This window comes from Oncorhynchus nerka, linkage group LG22, assembly GCF_034236695.1.
Source record: "Oncorhynchus nerka isolate Pitt River linkage group LG22, Oner_Uvic_2.0, whole genome shotgun sequence".
Classification (NCBI taxonomy): Eukaryota; Metazoa; Chordata; class Actinopteri; order Salmoniformes; family Salmonidae; genus Oncorhynchus; species Oncorhynchus nerka.
In genome coordinates this window covers 86,969,546-86,989,518 of record NC_088417.1, presented here as the reverse complement: position 1 = coordinate 86,989,518, position 19,973 = coordinate 86,969,546, and the positions used below count along the sequence as shown (strand labels likewise).

Genomic DNA, 19,973 nt, shown 5'->3' with positions numbered 1-19,973 from the left:
ATAGTGCACAGAAGACAGGAGTAGAGAAGAAGAGTTTATAGTGTACAGAAGACAGGAGTAGGGACGTTTAGAGGAGTGTATAGTGTACAGAAGACAGGAGTAGAGAATAAGTGTGTATAGTGTACAGAAGACAGGAGTAGAGAAGAAGAGTGTATATTGTACAGAAGACAGGAGTAGAGAAGAAGAGTGTATATTGTACAGAAGACAGGAGTAGAGAAGAAGAGTGTATAGGGTACAGAAGACAGGAGTAGAGAAGAAGAGTGTATAGTGTACAGAAGACAGGAGTAGAGAATAAGTGTGTATAGTGTACAGAAGACAGGAGTAGAGAAGAAGAGTGTATAGTGTACAGAAGACAGGAGTAGGGACGTTTAGAGGAGTGTATAGTGTACAGAAGACAGGAGTAGAGAATAAGTGTGTATAGTGTACAGAAGACAGGAGTAGAGAAGAAGAGTGTATATTGTACAGAAGACAGGAGTAGAGAAGAAGAGTGTATATTGTACAGAAGACAGGAGTAGAGAAGAAGAGTGTATAGGGTACAGAAGACAGGAGTAGAGAAGAAGAGTGTATAGTGTACAGAAGACAGGAGTAGAGAATAAGTGTGTATAGTGTACAGAAGACAGGAGTAGAGAAGAAGAGTGTATAGTGTACAGAAGACAGGAGTAGAGAAGAAGAGTGTATATTGTACAGAAGACAGGAGTAGAGAAGAAGAGTGTATATTGTACAGAAGACAGGAGTAGAGAAGAAGAGTGTATAGGGTACAGAAGACAGGAGTAGAGAAGAAGAGTGTATAGTGTACAGAAGACAGGAGTAGAGAAGAGAAGAAGTGTTTATAGTGGAGAGAATATAGGAGTAGAGAAGAGTTTATAGTGTAGAGAAGACAAGTGTATAGAGAAGAGTAAATTATGTTTCTGAGAGTGTCCGCTACTCTGTGCGAACTGAAAGCTGCCAAACACTGCACATTTGTAATCACTTTCCGGGAGACACATCCCCATGCTGAAAAGCAAGGTGAAAACTATTTTTGGCAGAGCAGCCCTGTCCAAGGGCCAACAGAGCAATGTAGCCAAAACACTTAATTTTTCATGGAAATCTTTCCCCCCTTTGTCACCCAATGATAAAGCATATGTTTTTGGGAGTTGAGAAACATGTTGTCAAAACATAAATGGAAGAATAATATATTCACATTAACTACATCATCCAATGAAGAACTCAGAGTGGAGATATGGCTTCATCCTGGCACTGGGTCCTAGACTAGTTGAGATATGGCTTCATCCTGCCACTGTGTCATAGACTAGTTGAGATATGGCTTCATCCTGGCACTGGGTCCTAGACTAGTGGAGATATGGCTTCATTCTGGCTCCAGGTCCAAGACTAGTGGAGATTTGGCTTCATTCTGGCTCTGGGTTCAAGACTAGTGAAGATATGGCTTCCCGCTCTGCCCTCAGACAAACCATCAAACATGCAAAGCGTCAATACAGGACTAAGATTGAATCCTACTACACCGGCTTTGACGCTCGTCGGATGTGGCAGGGCTTGCAAAATTTTACGGACTACAAAGGGAAACCCAGCCGCGAGCTGCATAGTGAAGCAAGCCAACCAGATGAGCTAAATGCCTTTTATGCTCGCTTCGAGGCAAGCAACACTGAAGCATGCATGAGAGCACCAGCTGTTCCGGACAACTCCGTAGCCTACGTGAGCAAGACCTTTAAACAGGTCAACATTCAAGGCCGCGGGGCTATACGGATTATCAGGACGTATACTCAGAGCATGTGCGGACCAACTGGCAAGTGTCTTCACTGATATCTTCAACCTCTCCTTGACCGAGTCCGTAATGTGTCAAGCGGACCACCATAGTCCAAGAAAGCGAAGGTAACCTGCCTAAATGACTACCGCCCTGTAGCCCTCACGTTGGTAGTCATGAAGTGCTTTGAAAGGCTGGTCATGGCTCACACCAACGCCATCATCCCGGAAACCTTAGACCCACTCCAATTTGCATACCGTCCCAAAAGATCCACAGATGACGCAATCTCAATTGCACTCCACACTGCCCTTTCCCACCTGGACAAAAGGAACACCTATGTGAGAATTCTGTTCATTGACTACAGTTTAGCGTTCAACACCATAGTACCCTCAAAGCTCATCACTAAGCTAAGGACCCTGGGACTAAACACCTCCCTCTGCAACTGGATCCTGGACTTCCTGAAGGGCAGCCCCCAGGTGGTACGGGTAGGCAACAACACATCTGCGCTGATCCTCAACACAGGTCCCCTCAGGGGTGCATGCTTAGTCCTCTCCTGTACTCCTTGTTCATCCATGACTGCGTGAGCAAGCATGACTCCAACACCATCATTAAGTTTGCTGATAATGATGAGACAGCCTATAAGGAGGAGGTCAGAGACCTGGCAGTGTGGTGCCAGGACAACAACCTCTCCCTCAACGTGAGCAAGACAAAGGAGCTGATCGTGAACTACAGGAAGAGGAGGGCCGAACCTGCCCCCATTCACATTGACGGGGCTGTAGTGGAGCGGGTCGAAAGGTGTCCACATCACCAACAAACTGTCATGGTCCAAACACACCAAGACAGTCACAAAGAGGACACAACAACAGTCAGGAGACGATTTGAAAAGAAAAGATTTGGCATGGGTCCCCAGATCCTTAAAAAGTTCTACAGCTGCACCATCGATAGCATACTGACCGGTTGCATCCCCGCCTGGTATGGCAACTGCTCGGCATCTGACCGTAATGCACTACAGAGGGTAGTGCGTAGGGCCCGGTACATCACTGGGACCAAGCTTCCTGCCATCCATGACCTCTAAACTAGGTGGTGTCAGAGGAAGGCTCAAAAAATTGTCAAAGACTCCAGTCACCCAAGTCATAGACTGTTCTCTCTGCTTCCGGTACGGCAAGCGGTACCGGAGCACCAAGTCTAGGTCCATAAGTCTCCTTAACAGCTTCTACCCCAAGCCATAAGACTTCTGAACAATGGATCAAATGGCCACCCAGACTATTTGCATTGACCCTCCCCCTTTGTTTTTACACTGCTGCTACTCGCTGTTTATTATCTATGCATAGTCACTTCACCCCTACCTACATGTACAAATGACCTTGACTAACCGTACCCGCACATTGATTCTGTACCGGTACCCCCTGTATATGGCCTCGTTATTGTTGTTTTATTGTGTTACTTTTTATTTTATTTTTACTTTAGTTTATATAGTAAATATTTTCTTAAATACATTTTTTGAACTGCATTGTTGCTTAAGGGCTCGTAAGTAAGCATTTCACGGTAAGGTTGTTGTATTCAGCGCATGCAACAAATACAATTTGATTTGATTTGATTTTCGATAGACAAAAACACGTTTTCCTTCTATGCTGTGTCTGTAATGGTTCTGTCCCCTTCTCTTCCAGGCTACATGGAGGCTGTTCAGATACCAAGGGGGTCAGTCCACATAGAAATCAAAGAAATTGCCATGTCCAAAAACTACATTGGTAAGGGATCTCATTCATACGCTATAAAATGAAACCAACAAGAAAAGTGACCATCGTCATTATAAGAAATAAGATTATTTCATTATTTTGATGACCCTTTATTTCTTATAATTCTATCCCTCTGTGAATGTTAAGAGTCATTATGGCCTGTCCTTAACTCCACACAACTTTTGAACAGTAATGGAAAGCAGTGTGAAATCAACCTGTATAATATTAGCAGTTTGGTTCTGTTCTTTGTTTAAAGATTCAGTCTTCCTCATCCCTTAGTGCTTTCTCAGTCTAGAGCAGAGCAGACGATGCCATGAAGTAGTTTTAACTCACACTAAATGATTAGCTTCAACATTATTAAGACTATTCAGTGCATGTCCAGAGGTAGTCTTGGCGTTAGTCTCTCCGTCTTTGTTCCAGACTAAACAGAAAAACAATCAAACAAGGGGACTTAATATAGTGTTGTTGTCTGATCTGACATTAACTAGAGACAGAGCCGTGTGACAGAGTGGTGATATCTCTGTGGTGACAGCCATGTGGTGACATCTCAGTGGTGACAGCCATGTGGTGACAGCTCTGTGGTGACAGCTCTGTGGTGACAGCCCTGTGGTGACAGCTCTGTGGTGACAGCCCTGTGGTGACATCTCTGTGGTGACAGCCTTGTGGTGACATCTCTGTGGTGACAGCCATGTGGTGACATCTCAGTGGTGACAGCCATGTGGTAACAGCTCTGTGGTGACAGCCCTGTGGTGACAGCTCTGTGGTGACAGCCCTGTGGTGACAGCCCTGTGGTGACATCTCTGTGGTGACAGCCTTGTGGTGACATCTCTGTGGTGACAGCCATGTGGTGACATCTCAGTGGTGACAGCCATGTGGTGACATCTCAGTGGTGACAGCCATGTGGTGACGTCTCTCATGGATTCAAGTGGATACAATGATGTATATAAAACATATAAATATATAAAAGTTGTTGTTATCTCCAAGTTTAACGATTGTCACTGTGTCCTATTGTGTAGACTACACTCTCTATTTCCCTTCCAAGTAATGTGTGAGAGCTGAACATTATAGCAGTAAAGATGGACTGAGAGCTGAACATTATAGCAGTAAAGATGGACTGAGAGCTGACCATTTTAACAGTAAAGATGGACTGAGAGCTGACCATTTTAACAGTAAAGATGGACTGAGAGCTGAACATTATAGCAGTAAAGATGGACTGAGAGGTGACCATTATAGCAGTAAAGATGGACTGAGAGCTGAACATTATAGCAGTAAAGATGGACTGAGAGCTGAACATTATAGCAGTAAAGATGGACTGAGAGCTGACCATTTTAACAGTAAAGATGGACTGAGAGCTGACCATTTTAACAGTAAAGATGGACTGAGAGCTGAACATTATAGCAGTAAAGATGGACTGAGAGCTGACCATTATAGCAGTAAAGATGGACTGAGAGCTGAACATTATAGCAGTAAAGATGGACTGAGAGCTGAACATTATAGCAGTAAAGATGGACTGAGAGCTGACCATTTTAACAGTAAAGATGGACTGAGAGCTGAACATTATAGCAGTAAAGATGGACTGAGAGCTGACCATTTTAACAGTAAAGATGGACTGAGAGCTGAACATTATAGCAGTAAAGATGGACTGAGAGCTGAACATTACAGCAGTAAAGATGGACTGAGAGCTGAACATTATAGCAGTAAAGATGGACTGAGAGCTGACCATTTTAGCAGTAAAGATGGACTGAGAGCTGAACATTATAGCAGTAAAGATGGACTGAAAGCTGACCATTTTAGCAGTAAAGATGGACTGAGAGCTGACCGTTTTAACAGTAAAGATGGACTGAGAGCTGAACATTATAGCAGTAAAGATGGACTGAGAGCTGACCATTTTAACAGTAAAGATGGACTGAGAGCTGAACATTATAGCAGTAAAGATGGACTGAGAGCTGAACATTATAGCAGTAAAGATGGACTGAGAGCTGACCATTTTAACAGTAAAGATGGACTGAAAGCTGAACATTATAGCAGTAAAGATGGACTGAGAGCTGAACATTATAGCAGTAAAGATGGACTGAGAGCTGACTGTTTTAGCAGTAAAGATGGACTGAGAGCTGAACATTATAGCAATAAAGATGGACTGAGAGCTGACCATTTTAACAGTAAAGATGGACTGAGAGCTGACCATTTTAACAGTAAAGATGGACTGAGAGCTGAACATTATAGCGTTTTTCTGTGTAGAGGAGGTGGCAGTAAAGAATGAACTCTAAGTTATCCCCCTAAACAGGAGGAGTAAAATAAATAATAATAATAAAGTGCGTAATTGCTGTGAAGTGCATGCACATGGAGAGAGAGAGAGAGAACAGACAACAGACAACAGAGTGGTTGGATCGTTTCTCCCCATTCAACCCAGAGAAAGTGGATATTTTGAGATGTGTTGTGCTTGGAGACGACTCCATTGTTTTGACGACATGCAGGAATGGTATTCATGGGATTCTTCCAGGCTTTCACCTGAAGTGTGTGTGTGTTTGCTTTTTCCATTTCCCTCTGAAAGGTGTGTGTGTGTGTGTGTGTGTGTGTGTGTGTGTGTGTGTGTGTGTGTGTGTGTGTGTGTGTGTGAAATTTGCCAATGACATTAGGGGAGCTCCAGGATGAAGATGATGATGATTGATGGCGATGACATCACACCAAAACATTACCACAACCTGTTGTCTTGGCAACCGTTCCTGGGCAGTCTCTTGCTCAATACTCTTATCAGCATTTTAACAGGCTGCTTATATAGCTGTAGGGGGTTCAGTGAACTACGCTCAACCCTGCCTATGAGCTGAAGACTTGTCTTAGCTCCCCCAGCAAAATGATTCTACCTGGGGCTTCTATGTGTTCTATCTGTACCCATCTGTAGCGCTGAAGTCGGAGGGAGATGACTACTACATAAACGGAGCGTGGACCATCGACTGGCCCAGAAAGTTTGATATCGCAGGCACAGCGTTTCACTACAAGAGACCCCTTGACGAACCCGAGTCAATAGAGGCCCTGGGAGCCACCACGGAAATCCTAGTCGTCATGGTAACCATGCTTTGCTGTTTTGTTGTGTGTCAGGTAAACAATGTGGGAGGGCTTTGCCTTTCTGGCACAGAAAGATGATCAAACTCAGAAGTGCTTTTTCAGGCATCTTTCAGCCTACCGGGAGTCTTTAGTCTATTTGGGAAGTTGGAGATGGGGGTTTTCCATGGAAAAGGGAATTTCACAAAGACAACCTTCAGATGTTACCCACCTATAGAGAAACGGGCCATTGTTGTTTGTACTGTCTAGAGAGATTGTCAGTTTGAATTCACATAAAGCCCAACAGCTGCTCCTAGCAAACCTTAGCTGACCTCCAGACCAGTAAGACCATGGTGGTTTGGGGTTAACAGCTATATATATATATACACACAGCAATATATATACAACAATGTGCAATGTGGATATTGAAAAAGCAATTTCTGGCTAAATTCAAATGCACATGGGCATGTGTTTTGGTGAGGGTGTGTGTTTGAGTGTGCGAGCGTTTTCTGGCATGTGAAAGTCTGTGTGTGTGTGTGTGTGTGTGTGTTTGTCTATGTGGGTGTGGGTGTAATGGAATGTGTTAGTATCTGAGTGTGTGCATGTGCATGATAGTGTGTGTGTGTATTGTGTGTGTGTGTGTATGTTGTGTGTGGTGTGTGTGTGTGCTGTGTGTGTTTCTCTAAGCCGTCCCACTCATTGGCACTCAGGACCACAGTGGCTTTTCCCTGGACATGAAATACCAGACCCCACAGCTTCACTGGAATAGGGCTGGGGTTAAGCCGGTTAGGGTTAGGAATAGGGTTAGGGTTAGGGTTAGGGTTAAGCCGGTTAGGGTTAGGAATAGGGTTAGGGTTAAGCCGGTTAGGGTTAGGAATAGGGTTAGGGTTAGGAATAGGGCTGGGATTAAGCCGGTTAGGGTTAGGAATAGACAGAGCTTTCCATCCCACCACAGGCCATTCCTTTGTGGCAACTGAAAGCTGTGCAGAAATCTGGTCCCTTTCTGCATCACATACACTAACATAAACACAGTGCCACCACTGCCCATTGGATAACATTTGAGTCTCTGCTTCAGTATAGCAGAGAAACAGCAAATAGTGGGGACATTTTCTGTGGATTAAGGTTTAGGTCAATTCCATTTGAGTTGTTTGATTTCATTTTTTTCTAATTTTATTTCAACCTTTATTTTGACAGGGAAGTCATGACATGAAATAATGCCCTTGAAATGATTTAATATGGAACTGAAACCAATGCTATAAATGTATGTAATCAAATAATGTCTTCGTCTCACCTCCAGGTTCTTCTCCAGGAGCAGAACACGGGGATCCGTTATAAATTCAACGTTCCCATCCAGAGGACAGGAAGTGGAGACAATGAGGTGGGCTTCTCCTGGAACCATCTGGCCTGGTCCGACTGCTCCGCCACCTGCGCTGGAGGTAGGCACTGCACCAACCACATGCTGATGTACCCTGGGTGTACAAAACATTAGGAACACCTGCTCATTTCCATGACTGACCAGGTGAATCCAGGTGAAAGCTACGATCCCTTAAGTGTTAAATCCACTTCAATCAGTATAGATGAAGGGGAAGAGACAGGTTAAAGAAGGATTTTTGAAGCCTTGAGACAATAGAGACATGGATTGTGTGTGTGTGTGTGTCATTCAGACAAAAGATGTAAGTGCGTTTGAACGGGGTATGGTAGTAGGTTCCAGGCACAACATTTGAGTCAAGAACAGCAATGCTGCTGGGGTTTTCATGCTCAACCGTTTGTATCAAGGTATGCTCTACCATCCAGCCAATTTGACACAACTGTGGGAAGCATTGGAGTCGACATGGGCCAGCGTCCCTGTGGAACGCTTTCGGCACCTTGTAGAGTTCATGCCCCGACTAATTGAGGTTGTTCTGAGGGCAAGGGGGGGGGGGGCAACTCAGTATTAGGAAGGTGTCTATCTATATAACACAAGACACTGTGACGATCTTCCCCCTCCCCACTGACGCACCTCACATAGTCAATTGTCTATCAGTTACAGAGGTACCATACTCTGGAATAATTATCTTTAGATTGCGAAAACCATATCCCTCAATAACTTCAAGTGAATACTGGGGTCAACCTGATGAATCAAACTACCAATAATCCCCTCCATGTAGCCTAACTCTCACACTTACACATAATCAAACATGGTTTTCTTGTATACTGAGCATATCATGTACAATTATAATGAATATGCTTTGTCTAACTAATTGAACAAACATATCAGCACTTTTGGGCACACCGTTTTTACCAGTTATTTATCTCTACTGTTTTGTCTTTCACTTCTTTTGTTTGGTGCGAATAAATAAAACCTAAAAGCTAAAAGCCAATGTTTGGTATACTCAGTGAATGTATCTGTCCTGGGTCCTGTTCAGTAGCCACCAAACAGGGTAAATCATTTTGAAACTGGGTGGTACTTGAGGTACTACTTCAATAAAGAAGTGGATTTCTGCTTTCTATTGCAAAACAGTTTGGCTACGCACATCATTGTGCCTACTGAACCCATCACTGGAAATATGGAGACTCTGGGGATCATTAATTTAGGTGTCAGACTGTCTATTGCTTATTAGTTAGAGTGTTGGGCCAGTAACCTAAAGGTTGCTGGATCAAATCTCCTAACTGACAAGGTACAAATCTGTTGATCTGCCCCTGAGCAAGGCAGTTAACCCACTGTTCCCCGGGCTCCGATGACATGGATGTTGATTAAGGCAGGCCCTTGCACCTCTCTGATTCAGAGAAGACACATTTCAGTTGAGGGCATTCAGTTGTACCACTGACTAGGTATCCCCCTTTCCCTATTAACAGTGCTGTTCTAGCTATCTGTTAATGGAATAGGGCGGCAGGGTAGCCTATTGGTTAGAGCGTTGGACTAGTAACCGAAAGGTTGCAAGTTCGAATCCCTGAGCTGACAAGGTACAAATCTGTCGTTCTGCCCCTGAACAGGCAGTTAACCCACTGTTCCTAGGCTGTCATTGAAAATAAGAATTTGTTCTTAACTGACTTGCCTAGTAAAATAAAGGTAAAATTAAATTAAAAAATACCTGAGCAGAGAAGGTGAAAAATCTTGCGATGTGCCCTTGAGCAAGGCACTTAGAGTTGAAGTTGGAAGTTTACATACACTTAGGTTGGTGTCATTGAAACTTGTTTTTAAACCACTCCACAAAGTTCTTGTTAACAAACTATAGTTTTGGCAAGTCGGTTAGGACATCGACTTTGTGCATGACACAAGTCATTTTTCCAATAATTGTTTACAGACAGATTCACTTATAATTCACTGTATCATAATTCCAGTGGGTTAGAAGTTTACATACACTAAGTTGACTGTGCCTTTAAACTGCTTGGAAAATTACAGAAAAGGATGTCATGGCTTTAGAAGCTTCTGATAGGCTAATTGACATCATTTGAGTCAATTGGAGGTGTGCCTGTGGATGTATTTCAAGGCCTACCTTCAAACTCAGTGCCGCTTTGCTAGACATCATGGGAAAATCAAAAGTAATCAGCCAAGTCTGATTCATCCTTGGGAGCAATTTCCAAACGCATGAAGGTACCACGTTCATCTGTACAAACAATAGTACGCAAGTATAAACATCAGTAAGGAAGTTAAAGCTTGCTCGCAAATGGGTCTTCCAAATGGACAATGATCCCAAGCATACTTCCAAAGTTGTGGCAAAATGGCTTAAGGACAACAAAGTCAAGGTATTGGTGTGGCCATCACAAAGCCCTGACCTCAATCCTATAGAGAATTTGTGGGCAGAACTGAAAAAGCGTGTGCGCGCAAGGAGGCCTACAAACCTGACTCAGTTACACCAGCTCTGTCAGGAGGAATGGGCCAAAGTTCACCCAACTTATTGTGGGAAGCTTGTGGAAGGCTACCCAACATGTTTGACCCAAGTTAAACAATTTAAAGGCAATACTACCAAATACTAATTGAGTGTATGTAAACTTCTGACCCACTGGGAATGTGATGAAAGAAATAAAAGATGAATAAATATTACTCTCTACTATTATTCTGACATTTCACATTCTTCAAATAAAGTGGTGATCCTAACTGACCTAAAACAGGGAATTTTTACTAGGATTAAATCTCAGGAATTGTGAAGAACTGAGTTTAAATGTATTTAACTAAGGTGTATGTACATTTCCGACTTCAACTGTAACTCTAATTTCCTCCATGGGCGCTGTACTACTATGGCTGATGCTGTAAAACAACACATTTCACCTGCGGTGTATGTGACAATACAACATATGTTATTTTTCTTTAGAATATGGTTACAGGCTGGGGCTGTTTTTCAGTTATTTATTATTTAATTATTTTCCATTTCAATTTCTTCCCGTTTGGTAGTTACAGTCTTGTCCCATCGCTTGTCCCATCGCTGCAACCCCCGTATGGGCTCGGTAGAGGCAAAGGTCGAGAGCCATGCGTCCCCCGAAACACGACCCTGCCAGCTTCTTGACACACTGCTCGCTTAACCTGGAAGCCAGCCGCACCAATGTGTCGCAAGAAACACCATACAACTGGCGACCGGAGTCAGCTTGCAGGCGCCCAGCCCATCACAAGGTGTGACGGACGGCACTGGCACTGGGCCAAACTCATGGGTTTCCCGGTCACGGCCACCTGTGACACAGCCTGGGATCAAACCTGGGGCTGTAGTGACGCCTCAAGAACTGCGATGCAGGGCCTTACTTAGACCACTGCTCCACTCGGGAGGCCATTTATTGTTTTCTTTTAAATAATAGTATCTTTCTCCAACATGAGGTACATTGTGTCTTTCCAATCCTGACCAACCAATACTTCTGGAAATAGTGGAGAATAATTTGGGGCTAACCCAGTATGATACTTTGACATGGGTGTGTAGGATCATAACGTTATTGCTTTCTAAATGGAGATTTAGCTTTTAAGAAAAAACGAATATGTGTTTTACATATTTAAGCCAAGCACAAGAATATGGTGTAATTTCTATGAATGAGCTGCTTTGAATGTCTTCTGGTTAACCAGGGCTAGCTAGCATACAGTCTGACTTGCCAGAGATACAGTGGCTGTGGTGAGAGAGAGACAAGCCAAACACACAAATGCCTGCTTCTCCAAAACCCTTGTCCTACTGTATACTGAAACCTCCTAACTCTGAAACCACAGTGAAATGTCCACCACTGCCTCAACAATGACTAAACCAAATCATTTTACCCCCAAAAGCAATGGGCTTTTATGAAAAAATAAATACTGTTCCTCTCAAGAATGGCCACTGCAATATTCTAGCAACAAAATAAAGAAAAACAAAAGTTTTTAAAAAGAGTTTTTGAGAAAGGAGATCTATGCTGGACCAAAGCAAAGAGCTCTAGATGCCATGTCGATGTGTATACCTTTGTATTGTAATGTAGATGTGTATACCTTTGTATTGTAATGTAGATGTGTATGCCTTTGTATTGTAATGTAGATGTGTATGCCTTTGTATTGTAATGTAGATGTGTATACCTTTGTATTGTAATGTAGATGTGTATACCTTTGTATTGTAATGTAGATGTGTATACCTTTGTATTGTAATGTAGATGTGTATACCTTTGTATTGTAATGTAGATGTGTATACCTTTGTATTGTAATGTAGATGTGTATACCTTTGTATTGTAATGTAGATGTGTATACCTTTGTATTGTAATGTAGATGTGTATACCTTTGTATTGTAATGTAGATGTGTATACCTTTGTATTGTCATGTAGATGTGTATACATTTGTATTGTCATGTAGATGTGTATACCTTTGTATTGTAATGTAGATGTGTATACCTTTGTATTGTCATGTAGATGTGTATACCTTTGTATTGTCATGTAGATGTGTATACCTTTGTATTGTCATGTAGATGTGTATACCTTTGTATTGTAATGTAGATGTGTATACCTTTGTATTGTCATGTAGATGTGTATACCTTTGTATTGTCATGTAGATGTGTATACCTTTGTATTGTCATGTAGATGTGTATACCTTTGTATTGTAATGTAGATGTGTATACCTTTGTATTGTCATGTAGATGTGTATACCTTTGTATTGTAATGTAGATGTGTATACCGTTGTATTGTCATGTAGATGTGTATACATTTGTATTGTCATGTAGATGTGTATACCTTTGTATTGTAATGTAGATGTGTATACCTTTGTATTGTCATGTAGATGTGTATACCTTTGTATTGTAATGTAGACGACATTCTGGGGTTCAGGACTTCTACAAAGCAACGTTTTATACCGTATCAAACTCAACACAACAGATCCTTACACTTTGGATGTGGGCCTTGATTCATATAGCCGGTGAATTTAGCTGACACCCTTAATCAGAAAGTTTCATTGAATGCATTGCTGTGCTAATATAAGCTCTTCTGACATCCATCCTGGCCACTTCAGTTTCCCTACCCTCTCCAAGCATGATTCTCTACCACCAATCCATATGTCAGCTGTACTATTGGTGTTTGTCCCACCATGTATGCACTATGTCCCACATGTACACATGCTCACAGACAGACACGCAGGCAAGCAGGCAGACACACACTCTCTCTCTGTCACCATACACACACAAGCACATCTCGTTACAACGGTCAGACCAGTATGGTGTAGGGTATGTCCCATTTAGACTCCATAGAGAGGCCACACACACACACCCACATGCACGCACACACGCACACGCTCACACACACACACACACACACACACACACACACACACACACACACACACACAGAGTTGTGTGACAGCGATATGGTAGCCATCAGACCCCAGCAGCCAGAGTAAAGGGCTGCAGCTCTATAAAAGTGATTTGACAAGGTATCCTGCAAGGCACCAGGCATTTACACATCTGCTTCTACTACAGACTGAAACCATACCTTACTTCTCCACCCAAACACAGACACAGACACACAGGACACACTGCACTCTGGGTCATGTGCAGGAGAATAACACAGTGATTTCGGTACTGTACTTTCTTACATTTTCAGGAATCAGTAGTTAATAAGGGACATGGCTGTTGTGTGGATTTTTTACTCCTGTTCTCTGTTAGACTCTTGAGCCAAGCGGTTTACTTCTGCCATCTTTGAATGCATTTGCCTATAAGTTTACGTTGCTCCAAGGTCGGGTATGTCCCAGACTACTTCTCTGTCAGGGTTCTCAGGAAGCAGTGCATCACACAGTAAGAGGGTGGATATTAACTGGGTGTTGTGTTTGTACTCCCTTGCCTGCTAGGTTCCCAGAAGCAGGGAGTGGTGTGTAAGCGTCTGGATGATAACTCTGTGGTGCAGAACAGCTACTGTGAAGCAGAAAGCAAACCTCCAGGGAACCAGAGATCCTGCAACACTGAACTCTGCCCCCCAGAGTACGTACAGTAAGACCTTCACATCACATACAGTACTATACAGCACAGTACTGCTCAATACAGTACTATACAGCACAGTACTGCTCAACACAGTACTATACAGCACAGTACTGCTCAATACAGTACTATACAGCACAGTACTGCTCATCACAGTACTATACTGCACATTACTATACAGCACAGTACTGCTCAACACAGTACTATACAGGACAACACGGCTCAACACAGTACTATACAGCACAGTACTGCTCAACACAGTACTATACAGCACAGTACTGCTCAATACAGTACTATACAGCACAGTACTGCTCAATACAGTACTATACAGCACAGTACTGCTCATCACAGTACTATACTGCACATTACTATACAGCACAGTATTGCTCAACACAGTACTATACAGCATAGTACTGCTCAATACAGTACTATACAGGACAACACGGCTCAACACAGTACTATACAGCACAGTACTGCTCAACACAGTACTATACAGCACAGTACTGCTCAACACAGTACTATACAGCACAGTACTGCTCAATACAGTACTATACAGCACAGTACTGCTCAATACAGTACTATACAGCACAGTACTGCTCAATACAGTACTATACAGCATAGTACTGCTCAATACAGTACTATACAGCACAGTACTGCTCAATACAGTACTATACAGGACAATACAGCTCAACACAGTACTATACAGGACAATACGGCTCAACACAGTGATATACAGGACAAAACGTCTCAATACTGTGCAATATGGGACAACACTGCTCAATCCTGTACTATACAGGACAATACGGCACAACACAGTACTATACAGGACAATACGGCTCAACACAGTACTACACAGGACAATACGGCTCAATACACTACTATACAGGACATACGGCTCAACACAGTACTATACAGGACAATACGGCTCAATACAGTACTATACAGGACATACGGCTCAACACAGTACTATACAGGACAATACGGCTCAACACAGTACTACACAGGACAATACGGCTCAATACAGTACTATACAGGACATACGGCTCAACACAGTACTATACAGGACAATACGGCTCAATACAGTACTATACAGGACATACGGCTCAACACAGTACTATACAGGACAATACGGCTCAACACAGTACTACACAGGACAATACGGCTCAACACAGTACTATACAGCATAGTACTGCTCAATACAGTACTATACAGGACAACACGGCTCAACACAGTACTATACAGCACAGTACTGCTCAACACAGTACTATACAGCACAGTACTGCTCAACACAGTACTATACAGCACAGTACTGCTCAATACAGTACTATACAGCACAGTACTGCTCAATACAGTACTATACAGCACAGTACGGCTCAATACAGTACTATACAGCACAGTACGGCTCAACACAGTACTATACAGGACAGTACTATACAGGACAATACGGCTCAACACAGTAATATACAGGACAGTACGGCTCAACACAGTACTATACAGGACAATACGGCTCAACACAGTACATTACATCATTTAACATTTAAGTCATTTAGCAGACGCTCTTATCCAGAGCGACTTACAAATTGGTGCGTTCACCTTAAGACATCCAGTGGAACAGCCACTTTACAATAGTGCATCTAAATCTAGTAAGGGGGGGGTGAGAAGGATTACTTTATCCTATCCTAGGTATTCCTGAAAGAGGTGGGGTTTCAGGTGTCTCCGGAAGGTGGTGATTGACTCCGCTGTCCTGGCGTCGTGAGGGAGTTTGTTCCACCATTGGGGGGCCAGAGCAGCGAACAGTTTTGAGCAGTGTTGTACTATACAGGACAGTACGGCTCAACACAGTACTATACAGGACAATACGGCTCAATACAGTACTATACAGCACAGTACTATACAGGACAATACGGCTCAATACAGTACTATACAGCACAGTACTATACAGGACAATACGGCTCAATACAGTACTATACAGGACAATACGGCTCAATACAGTACTATACAGCACAGTACTATACAGGACAGTACGGCTCAACACAGTACTATACAGGACAATACTGCTCAACACAGTACTATACAGGACAGTACGGCTCAACACAGTACTATACAGGACAATACGGCTCAACACAGTACTATACAGCACAGTACGGCTCAGCACAATACTATACAGGACAATACGTCTCAACACAGTACTATACAGGACAATACGGCTCAACACAGTATTATACAGGACATACGGCTCAACACAGTACTATACAGGACAATACGGCTTAACACAGTACTATACAGGACAGTACGGCTCAGCACAATACTATACAGGACAAAACGTCTCAACACAGTACTATACAGGACAATACGGCTCAACACAGTACTATACAGGACAATACGTCTCAACACAGTACTATACAGGACAATACGTCTCAACACAGTACTATACAGGACAATACGTCTCAACACAGTACTATACAGGACAATACGGCTCAACACAGTACTATACAGGACAATACGTCTCAACACAGTACTATACAGGACAATACGGCTCAACACAGTACTATACAGGACAATACGGCTCAACACAGTACTATACAGGACAATACGGCTCAATACAGTACTATACAGGACAATACGGCTCAACACAGTACTATACAGGACAATACGGCTCAACACAGTACTATACAGGACAATACGGCTCAATACAGTACTATACAGGACATACGGCTCAACACAGTACTATACAGGACAATACGGCTCAACACAGTACTATACAGGACAATACGGCTCAACACAGTACTATACAGGACAATACGGCTCAACACAGTACTATACAGGACAATACGGCTCAACACAGTACTATACAGGACAAAACGGCTCAACACAGTACTATACAGGACAATACGGCTCAACACAGTACTATACAGGACAGTACGGCTCAGCACAATACTATACAGGACAAAACGGCTCAACACAGTACTATACAGGACAATACGGCTCAACACAGTACTATACAGGACAATACGGCTCAACACAGTACTATACAGGACAATACGTCTCAACACAGTACTATACAGAACATACAGCTCAACACCGTACTATACAGAACATACGGCTCAACACAGTACTATACAGCACAGTACTACTATACAGTGGTCAAGCTCAGTAGATGCCTGTCACGCTCAACCAACATCACATACAGTACAGTACAATACAATACAGGGATCACTTACAGCATGTAAGACCCTCAGACACTGTGAACCTCATGTTCATCTTGGAACAGAAAGATAATCGTGCTAAACTATGCTGGATGGATGTACTGTATGCTAACTTGGCTCAGAGAAAATACTAATACTGTTGGACCTCAGGTCCAGAACATGTATTACATACAAACTTTTAATGACTGACAACCAGAGACCAACTAACAGTAGGTATTGAGTGGAGTGGGTTCAGGAGATTCAGCCTTTTGGGGGTCCTAAGAAATATTTAATGTTGCAATTTTAAAGCGAGTTTCTTCAATTCTACACATTTTGACATGAGGTGGAAACAAGATTTAGCCATTTTATTACTAATTTCCTGCAATTCTACACATTCTGCCATGACTTATGCCATGTTAATATGATATCTGAGTGAGAGTGACTGACATAATCAATGGGGGCTCTCTGAAACTCAGGGCCCTGGGCACATGCCCTTCGTGCCCGGTCGGTAATTCAGCCATGATTACCAAGTTTACATAGACGGCTACACTAATTTACCAATCAAAAAAACGTTTTTCTGACATGGGCTAATTGAGTGACTGTCAGGGACTGACATGACAAGATAAACATTTCTGATGCACAATAACATTTCAAACTGCACCTTGTGTATTCTAACAGTAAGTTCAGACCCCGACTGAGTTCCTAATAAAATAAAAAGAACAAATACTAATTTGTTCCGGGGCCCCCTAGTGGCCGGGGGTCTTGAAGTGACTTATGTCGCTCATGCCTGGGGCTCTCCCTGAGAAGACCGACTGAACAAGCATTTAGCTCTGCCAGAAGTTAAGGCTCTGGATAAGTAAAATCTTTCATGAAAACGATTATGTCTTCGCTCTGGATAAGAGCGTCTGCTAAATGACTTAAATGTAAATGTAAATGTTAATTTGCCTTCAAGGAGCCCGGAAGCTGTGAAACATTTTTTGAAGAAAATGCTCAAATATAACGTCAATGATTTAGAACTTTATTTGTTTACTATTTTCAGAGCTTGTTTTATGTCAAAAAGTGTAAATGTTGGCGATGGGCGTGGCGCCACACTTGCTCTCACACTGCTGCATGTTGGGGGGTTTGAAGGCCTCGGGACAGTCACTGGAAGGCTGGCCTGTGTAGGAGAGACACTGCACTGTCCGCTTCTGCTGGCCCAGCCCACACTGCGCTGAACACTGTGTTGAAACACACACACACACACTATTAACCACCCTGCACCAGACACTGACCACATAAACACTATTAACCACCCTGCACCAGACACTGACCACATAAACACTATTAACCACCCTGCACCAGACACTGAACCACAAAAACACTATTAACCACCCTGCACCAGACACTGAACCACAAAAACACTATTAACCACCCTGCACCAGACACTGACCACATAAACACTATTAACCACCCTGCACCAGACACTGAACCACAAAAACACTATTAACCACCCTGCACCAGACACTGAACCACAAAAACACTATTAACCACCCTGCACCAGACACTGAACCACAAAAACACTATTAACCACCCTGCACCAGACACTGACCACATAAACACTATTAACCACCCTGCACCAAACACTGAACCACAAAAACACTATTAACCAACCTGCACCAGACACTGAACCACAAAAACATTATTAATCACCCTGCACAAAACACTGAACCACATAAACACTATTAACCACCCTGCACCAGACACTGAACCACATAAACACCATTAACCACCCTGCACCAACCACTGAACCACATAAACACCATTAACCACCCTGCACCAACCACTGAACCACATAAACACTATTAACCACCCTGCATCAAACACTAAACCACATAAACACTATTAACCACCCTGCATCAAACACTGAACCACATAAAAACTATTAACCACCCTGCATCAGACACTGAACCACATAAACCATATTAACCACCCTGCACCAACCACTGAACCACATAAACACTATTAACCACCCTGCATCAAACACTAAACCACATAAACACTATTAACCACCCTGCATCAAACACTGAACCACATAAAAACTATTAACCACCCTGCATCAGACACTGAACCACATAAACCATATTAACCACCCTGCACCAGACACTGAACCACATAAACACTATTAACCACCCTGCACCAAACACTGAACCACATAAAAACTATTAACCACCCTGCATCAGACACTGAACCACATAAATCATATTAACCACCCTGCACCAAACACTGAACCACATAAACACTATTAATCACATACTGCATTCAAAAGACACAGACATAGTTATTTCCCCTCAGCACAGCCACATTGTTAAAACTCCTACCCACTACATGTGTTAGAACTTAGAGTAACTGAGTCACTGAGACAGTCAAACAGCACTTCTCCTGGCTGTGTCATTCTGATGACGTCCTGTATGGGCCAAGCCAATCTTAGCCTGAGTTTGCAGATTCTCACTGCCCCCTGTTTTACTTTCCCAGCAGACACTCAACAGTTCTGACTAATCACTAGGCATACTAGGGATGAGAGAGAGAGAGAGAGAGAGAGAGAGAGAGAGAGAGAGATGTGTGCGTGGTCTGTTCTGGATTTGGGGACTGTGAAGAGACCTCTTGTGGCATGTCTTGTGAGGTATGCATGGGTGTCCGAGCTGTGTGCCAGTAGTTTAGACAGACAGCTTGGTGCATTCAACATGGCAATACCTCTCACAAATACAAGTACATGCATAGAAGTAGAATGAACATTCTACATGCACAGACGTTTATCAGGCCATTGGTTGAGAAAGCATTCTGTGGAATTAAGTTGGCATGGTAACTCTTCTTTCTGTAATTATTATGACCAGGTGAATTGTTGCTATGGGAGAGGGCAGAA

At 42.9% G+C, this 19,973-nt stretch overlaps 1 protein-coding gene across 1 annotated transcript in view; it reads left to right on the top strand.

Annotated features, from left to right (window-relative positions):
• Positions 1-19,973, top strand: part of LOC115121427 (A disintegrin and metalloproteinase with thrombospondin motifs 6-like) — a 182,464-nt gene that overhangs the window by 148,827 nt on the left and 13,664 nt on the right. Inside the window, exons 9-12 of the mRNA XM_065006834.1 lie at positions 3,406-3,486; positions 6,374-6,537; positions 7,811-7,949; positions 13,763-13,892. Coding sequence (XP_064862906.1) covers positions 3,406-3,486; positions 6,374-6,537; positions 7,811-7,949; positions 13,763-13,892 — 514 coding nt within the window. The remainder of the gene's footprint in view (positions 1-3,405; positions 3,487-6,373; positions 6,538-7,810; positions 7,950-13,762; positions 13,893-19,973) is intronic.